At 52.1% G+C, this 7,840-nt stretch overlaps 1 protein-coding gene across 3 annotated transcripts; it reads right to left on the reverse strand.

Annotated features, from left to right (window-relative positions):
* Nucleotides 1-1,160: 1,160 nt before the first annotated feature.
* On the reverse strand, nt 1,161-3,972 carry Fam241b (family with sequence similarity 241 member B). Of its 3 annotated transcripts, none has more exons than XM_029482304.1 (4): nt 3,541-3,911; nt 3,202-3,281; nt 2,843-2,971; nt 1,161-2,073 (listed from the first exon to the last, which is right to left on the reverse strand). In XM_029482304.1, the coding sequence occupies exons 3-4, from the start codon at nt 2,933-2,935 to the stop codon at nt 1,804-1,806; spliced, it is 363 nt and encodes a 120-aa protein (XP_029338164.1). In that variant the 5' UTR covers nt 2,936-2,971; nt 3,202-3,281; nt 3,541-3,911; the 3' UTR covers nt 1,161-1,803. The 3 variants fall into 3 exon arrangements, with proteins under 3 accessions (XP_029338164.1, XP_021030540.1, XP_021030539.1); XM_021174880.2 differs by having other exon boundaries at nt 1,289-2,073; nt 3,902-3,972; XM_021174881.2 differs by lacking the exon at nt 3,202-3,281 and having other exon boundaries at nt 3,902-3,965.
* Between the last annotated feature and the right edge of the window lie 3,868 nt (nt 3,973-7,840).

Below are 7,840 nucleotides of genomic sequence, written 5' to 3' on the forward strand. Positions count from 1 at the left end.
CTGAGAAACAAAATGGCTCTGGGGAGCAGATGAGGGCAGGCAGTCTATTGTGGCTGGGGAAGGGAGCAGATCGACCTTCGAGGGTGTGAGATGTCACTGTGAACAGCTGAGATCGAAAGCAGCTGACAGCTACACTCCTTTTCCACCAAGAATGCGCCCATGTCCCCTCCTGTCATGTGCAGAAATGAAGATTCAGGAAACCTTTGGTGAAGGAGTTCCACCCTGACAGAGGATCCCAGCCCCAGGGAGCAGTGGACAGACACATGGCCTGAGGGAGGTTGTTCTATGCAGAAGAGCAAGGTCAGGATAAGAGAATAGCATCTCCGCAGTCGTCAGCCACCCCTGGCCACATAGAGTCACCCTCAGGGACCTGGGAGGGGGAGGCTGCTGGTACCACGGCAGGCTGGGTCTTCAGGCTTCATTCTCCTGGAGCCATCACCCTGAGCCCACCAGACCTGAAAGGCCACCCACCTACTGCCTCTCTCAGGCAGTCTCCAATGAAGACTCGAGTTCAAGAGCTGCAGGGTGGTGGTGGTGGCACATCCCTTTAATCCAAGCACTGGGGAGGCAGAGGCAGGAGGATCTCCAGGCTAGCCGGTCTACAGAGTGAGTTCTAGGACAACCATGACTGCACAGAGAAACCCTGCTTCAAACAGCCCTTCCCCAGCAAGAGAGAGAGAGAGAGAGAGAGAGAGAGAGAGAGAGAGAGAGAGAACCAGCCAAACCCATGCCTCCTGTCAGGAAATCAGGGCTCCCTGGTCCTGAGACCTGCTAAGGAGAGGTCACTATGGCCAGGGCTTCTGAGAGCTGCTGATGGCTGGCTGGATGAACCTGAGCAGCCCCTGGGTCGGGCCCCTGAGCAGGAAAGACCTCAGACATTCAATACACTCCATTCTTTCACTCCTTACACACTCCGCCCCCAGTCATCCAAAGGACTCCACCCCCACCCCAAAAGCTGACCTTGGAGTTCAGAGTATTGGAGTGCCTAGAGCTCCCCACAGCACTAGGCAAGGGGTCCAAGCCTGTACCTCACCTCCCAACACTCTGAGAAAAATCTCCGACATCACAAGGTCAAAGGCCCTACCACCTCTTCTCCAAACCCAGCCACCCCACCAGCTTCTTCAGGCTGGGCAGCCGTGAGTCAGTCATTCACCGGCTTCTTAAAAGGGACTCCAATTTATTTATTGAAAATATCACAATAGCTGGGCACAGTATCACACACCTTTGGTCCCAACACTTGGGAGGAAGACGCAGGAGGATCTCTGTGAGCTGGAGGCCAACCTGGTCTCCATGGTGAGTTCCAGGCCAGCCAAGGCTACACAGTGAGACTCCTCTGTCTTGGAAAACCCAAAGAAAAGGAAAGATCATGATAAATAGAATGTCAATGTCCTTCCTCATACATAAGATCAGCCAATAAAAAAAGGACACCATTAAAATGAAGGAATGCTATAAAACTCTGGCCAGTTCCCAGCTGCTCTCAGCTCCAGGTTTGCGCCTGGTGGGAGATTTATGTTCTGGGAGAACACAACATACTGAGCCTTTCTTATTCTTGCTTGTGCTTTTTAGCGGAAGCCCTATGCCCCCTAAAAACATTCCAGGAAACCACAGGACTCTCTTTTTCAGCAATGCTGGCCCAGAGAGACCCTCTGCCTCCTACAGCGGGAGAAAAATCTACAATGCCTGCCTCATGCCCATCACACCTTCTGAGCCCACCCAAGCTCCCTCCCCCTGTGCATGATGTCGCACGAAGCCCAGTCCAGTTGATCCTACTGAACACTCCCGCCCTCATGAGTCCCCCGGAGGTCACCGCTGACTCAGATGAGACACCAGGTAGACCAGGCCCACAAGCAGAAGGCCACGAACCCCGAGCATCATAAGCAGGAAGAGCAGGAGGATGGAGGTCACAGGTTCCACCACGTGGTTCCCAAGGTGCCATTGTGGGAAGCCCATGTTCACCAGCTGCCGGTTCAGGTCACTGAAAGGAGATTGGGCAGCACCCAGTCGGGCACCTGCCTGCTGCTGGCGGGGTCCAGGGCCCCCTGGAGGTGTGCCGTGGCCTCTGTTGAAAAAGCCCTGGAAGATTAAGACAAGACATATGAGTCCAGGTGAAGCTTCCTTGGAATTGAGGCACCAACCAGAAGACTCCCGGCTGGGCCCTGCCCTCCCCCATGGCCATCCTACAACCATGCTTCCTTCCTGGGACCAACCAAGGTCCAAAATCTCAGAGCCTGTGCTCCCTAACCATACCTGGAAAAAGATGACCAGGATGGACAGGAAAGGAGAGGGGAGAAGCACGCAGTGGGTAGGTACCCTGAGGTTGGCACTCTCTCCATAACTGAAGCCAGCATCTCATCTCCATCCTACATTCTAGAGATGCTGGTTCCACTGGCAAACGTTTGCAAAGGCCACCAAAAGAGAGGAAGTCCCCAGGTCTGAGGCCTAAGGGGGGGCTCCCTCCCCAGAAGGCAGGAGCCAGACAGTTAGTCCATTCTTACTCTGCTAGATGCTCTGTGGAGAGTGCGTCGAACTACATAGAGCAATGGTTCTCAACCTGTGGGTCGCGACCCACCTCTGGGGAGTCAAATGACCCTTTCACTAGGGTCCCCTGAGACCATCAGAAAACACAGGTATTTGCATTACGATTCTTAACAGTAGCAAAACTGGCGTTACACAGGAGCAAAGGAAATAATGTTATCGTTGGGGATCGGCACAGCATGAGGAGCTGTGTTCAAGGGCCTTGGAGTTAGGAAGGTTGAGAGTCACGGCTGTAGAAGGTAAGCCGGGCGCTAGAGACTGGGAATTGGGGCCAGCTGCTACAGTTCTCTTCAGGATGGCTGCCTACCTGCTGAGAGCTGCTACTTCTGTGCTGGGTGGTCGTCCTCACTCGGGGGTCATCATCCTGAACGATCTCCCCATTGGCCAAGATCCTCACCATTCTCCCTGGACGCTGGGAATTTCTGCGGCGCTGTACCTGCCAATAAATGCATGCCCTTTGATCGTCTAGGGGCAGATCTTACCCCTGACCTCAACGGGCCCCCGCTACAGATAATTGAAAGAGGATGTTTTTCGGTGGTGATCATACGGTGGCCCACCCTTAGCAGGTGCTTGTCCTATTAACGAAAAGAGGTGGAAAAAAATGCACGGGAGGAAGGGGAGGAAGGGGGAGGGTGGGTCCCAGGGCCCTGGCCAAGTGGCGCACACCTGTAATCAACCACCAGAACTCCAAGGAGGTACAGGCTGGAAGGTCAGGGGTTAAAGACCAGCTTCTGCTAAGTGAAACCCTGTCTCAAAAAAGAAACAAACAGAAAGGCAGTGTTTTGTATGCTAACGTTAAAACAAACAAACAACAACAAAAAAAACAACAACAACCAAGAAACAAAAATATAGGGTTAGGGTGCGGTTCCCAAGCACTGCCAAAAAGAGCAGGCACTAGTGATCTACGTAGATCCTCTTAGGTCTCCACCCGGGTGGCAGAACCCGGGAACATCACGCTGGGGAGGGTGGACCTCCGCTGCGGAGGGCACGCCCCCTGCCCCTCACCTTCAGGGAACACCCAGGTAAAGGACGAAGTCCAACCTCCCACCACACGGGGTGTGAGCTGCAGCTGCGGCTCTGGGGGACCCCAGCTTTGCAGCCCCTAAGTGTGACGATAGGCCCGGCACTGTCACCCAAGGAGCGCCTCCGTGTTCATCTCAACCCGCCGGGGCACCGAGGCAGGTTGGGCCCGGGGAGGAGCACAGCGTGGAGCGGGCAGGGTCGCGGTTCCGCGCGGCGTCCCGTGCTTTGTCATCCCGCAGGCTGGGCCACCCGCGCCGCTGCAGCGCCTCGGTCAGGCGTGGCTCCAGGTCCCGCAGCGGTGGGGAGGGGTGCGGATCCGGGACCCGGCGCGAACACCACCCACCTGCGCGCACGGTTCCCGGGGCTCGGCGTCCACGGGCGGCCGTTTCCTCCCACCTGACCTCACAGGAAGCACTCACCGCAGGGGCGAGGCCCAGCTCGGGGCCCCCTCTGTCGGCTGCCGGGGTAACTGCAGCTGCGCATCGGGACGGGAGGAGAAGGGAGGGGAAGGAGAGAGAAGGGAGGACAAGGAGCAGCTAGATTGGGGAGGAAGGACTATCGGGAAGAGATGAGGAGGCTGAGAAGGATTGGGATGGGGAGTGTGGGAGAATACATGATGGGGAAGAGGACCAGGGAAGAGGGGATCACATAAAAGCCCAGGACCTGGGATACCTGGAAGTAGGCACAAGGTGAGAGCCCACAGGTTTACAAGTCTGCTCAGATCTGCCCAGCTAACTCTGCCTGTTCCACTTGAGAAGGACCCAGCCTCGCCCCTCAGGAGCTCCAAGCTCCTTGGGGACCGAAGAGGTTTGAATCACTGGCATGTTCGGTCAGTTTGCAGCAGGCTTCACTCAGAGCGGGTTGGGGGGCGGGATCACCAGATTAATTGTTGGTCTCTAGTGAGTCCGGGTGTAGTGGGGAGGAGAAAGGAAGGATAGACAGCCTGAAAAGGCAGAGTCAGAGAAGAGATAGGGGACTGGGGGGAAAGTGTGAGACAGGACAGGTAGATAGATAGATGGTTGAGCTTCACAGCCTGACGACTTGAGTTGGATCACTGGAACCTGCGTGGAGGAAGCAGGGACCTCACTCCCTTTACAACCCTGTGACACTGTTCCGGTAGGAATCCTGAGAGAGTATTGCAGCCTCACGGAGTGGGAATCTAGGTCAGGCATCTCCGGTGTTGGCTCTGGCTCAAGCCAAGCATCTATCACCTAGAACCACCCAAGAAGAGAGTCTCCTTAAGGTATTATTTAGATCTGGTTGGCCTTGGTGCTTGTCTGTAAAGAATTGTCCTATTAATTGACCAAGCCCATTGTGAGTGGCACCATTCCCTAGGCTGGACCCTGAGCTATGTAAGAGTAAAGAAAATCAGTGGGGAAGTGAGCAGCCAGCATGGGTGCCCTGGTCTCTCTCTGCTCTTGACTGGATGTGATGTGATTACTACTTAAATTCCTGAAGTGACTTCCCCTGCACTGCAATCTGGAGTTGTTAACCAAAATAAAGCCTTTCCTATAGCCCTAAGTAAATTTTCAGTGAGAGTATTTTTACCATTGAAACAAAACCAAAACAGATAGCCAACAACAACAAATCTGGCATCTGGAAGACAGAAAGAGTATATGAGTATCTGCAAATGAATAATATAAGCAACCAAGTTAAAACATAGGTGAAAGATTTCATCAGGCATATTATAAAAGAAATCTAAATGGCCAGTGAATCTTAATACTGTGCTCAATGTTACAAATTGGGAACCTTATGAATCATTGGATGGACTGGGAGGAGGAAACGTGATGATACCACATCCTTGATGCTGGGCAGTGAAGAGTGTTTCTGTGCTGCAGGTGGGTGTGTGAATCAATGCACACCACTCGGGAGAACCAATACGAGCTGCGTGGAAATTGTGCCAGGATTTGCTCTTTTTTTTTTTTTTCATCCCTGTGATAATATAACTGAAGTAGGGAAATTAGGGGAGAGAAAGGATTTATTTTGGCTCATGGTGGGAAAGGCTTGATGGCTGGGACTCCATCTTGTTTTGTGACCAGAGGATGTGGCTCTTTTAAGATGACTCTAACTAGGAAACAAAGGAACAGGGGCAAGAAGTGGGGCTGGATTAAAGTCCTTAAGTCCCAACCCCAATTTACCCACTTCCTCCAAGTAGGCCCCCATCTCTTAAAGGATCTGCAACCTCTCAAAGCATCCCCACCAGCTAGGAACCCAGAGTTCAAAGTCTTAGCCTATGGTGGGCATTTCACTTTTAAACCATGAGTACCTGTGTTCTTTATGATGCAAGAAGAAATGCTCATGTATGCCTGGTGTGGTTTTTATTAATGGAAACTGGAAAGGAATTTAAATGTCTATGTTCAAATCTGTGTGTTTATTCCACACAAAAGTCTCTCAAGCTCTGTGCTATGCCAAACTTCCAGGAGCCTTCAGAGGCCATAATCCTCAGAACTGGGGCTACACTCTGCAGTCAGCTGAGCCCCTTATTTCACACTTTACCATCAAAGTTCAGGTTACATCAGGGCTAGGACAAACCCTCACCCTCCAGCCTGAAAGGAGTTTCAGAGCCATTCTAACGAAGGGCCAAGAAGCCCCACAGACTCATACTGGCTGCTTGCTTCTGTAGCTAGGCCTAGATCTGATTAGCCTCAGGAACTAAGGTGGCACCCTTTCCTACTCCAGAACTCAAAAGAACGGACAGAGATGTGAACTGAAGTTCCCAGAAAACAAGTCCACATTAAAGACTCCACAAGTTTGAGTCATTAGAACTTTGTGATTGTAGGGAGTTGGAATGTTACAGCTCCAGAGCCAAATTATCTTGGGCAATCTTTAGTTCCCCCTTCATAGTTACTCATTGTGTCTGGCCTAACATCCTGTAGTTATCAGGTAAAACCTTTAGGAATGTATTAACAAGCTACGAGCTCCCCAGACAGACAAAAGCTAAGCCTGTTCAAAGGCAGCATCAAACCCTGTAACAGAGATCACCTCGCCTTACTGTATCCCCCTGATGTTCTCACCAGTGTAGCTGGAAAATCCCCTGATTTATGACTGTTTTATTGTCATTGTTGTTCTATAACTGTGAAAACTGGGAACATGTTCCCTGGGGTAACCTCAATCCATGTCCCTAAGCTGTGGTCACTCATAAGTGACTCCAGGATGAAGTCTTATATTCCCCTAGATGGAGAGCTGTGTTTTGAGTCCGGAGAGATCAGATTGTGAGGAGAGAAGAGCCAGGAGGTGGCAGAGCCAGCCTTTCATTCCAGTCCTCCCTTAGAAGCCTAGGCAGAGACAGAAGGGTGGGGGTGGGGTGAGCAAGAAAGCATCTGATGGCAGAGAATGAGGCTTGCCTGGCCAATGGCTTTTTGTGGGGTCTTAATTAAGCTCAGCAGCTCCATTGTTCCTTTCAGGATGAAACATATGTTCAGGGCCTGGCTGAGGTTTGGGACCGGCATTTCAATGGTGCTTGGCCCTATGGCCTACCAGGGGAAGCGGGGTGGGGGTGGAGGGGGAGTGGGAAGGAATACACTGTCCTAAGCTATACAAGACTTACAAACATCCCCAGCCCCAAGTCTCACCTCCTACTGGGACAGGTTATAAACAACCCAGTGTGGGCACCCACAGCCCACAGGGTTGACCTTCCTTGGGCACAGTTGCCAACTGTGTGTCATTCAGATGAGGTTGAGAAAACTGGTTCTGAGATAGCCATCACTATGAACAGAAGCCCTCGGAGTGGCCATTTGAAGGGATTTAAAGAAACCATGTAGGGAGTTTGGCACAGGATCCTTGAAGTGTGAAGAATGTTACTGCTGTATCTCCTGGCAGACCCACTCCCTCGACTTCAGAAACAAGACTTCTGAGCCAGCAGAGCAAGAAAGTAGCCAAAATGTTGCTACAGAGTCACAAGGGGAGGTGTGCTCTCTGCCTTTCCGGTTCCACCTCTTGACCCTTGGGTGTCGGAGAGACTGTGCCACATTCTGGACTCTGATTGCTTTTCTGGAGGACCCTACCCCAGCCTTCCAGCCTGTTGCTACCTAATTGGTGCTGTATCTGTGTCTTTTAAAGTCCATTCCATCATTCTGCCAAGCCGATGCCTCAGGATGATGGGGACATGCTCAGACCAGTAACTCGACTCTGAACATGGGCTCACCCGCAGCACACTTTTCTGTCCGTGAAGTGAATGCCCTGGTCAGAAGCAATGCTAGGTGGACTGTCTGGACTTTGAGTGAGGCCTTTTGTTAGTCCACGGATGGAACTTTAGGAATAGCATCACATGCATAAAACACAA

The sequence above is a fragment of the Mus caroli genome, chromosome 10 (genome assembly GCF_900094665.2).
Source record: "Mus caroli chromosome 10, CAROLI_EIJ_v1.1, whole genome shotgun sequence".
Lineage (NCBI taxonomy): Eukaryota > Metazoa > Chordata > Mammalia > Rodentia > Muridae > Mus > Mus caroli.

Coding starts and splice junctions, on each gene's coding strand:
- Fam241b (XM_021174881.2), bottom strand. CDS start 2,935: ATGGTGAGGATCTTGGCCAATGGGGAGATCGTTCAGGATGATGACCCC. Junction 2,074..2,842: donor GAAGTAGCAGCTCTCAGCAG/GTAGGCAGCCAT, acceptor TTAATCTTCCAG/GGCTTTTTCAACAGAGGCCA.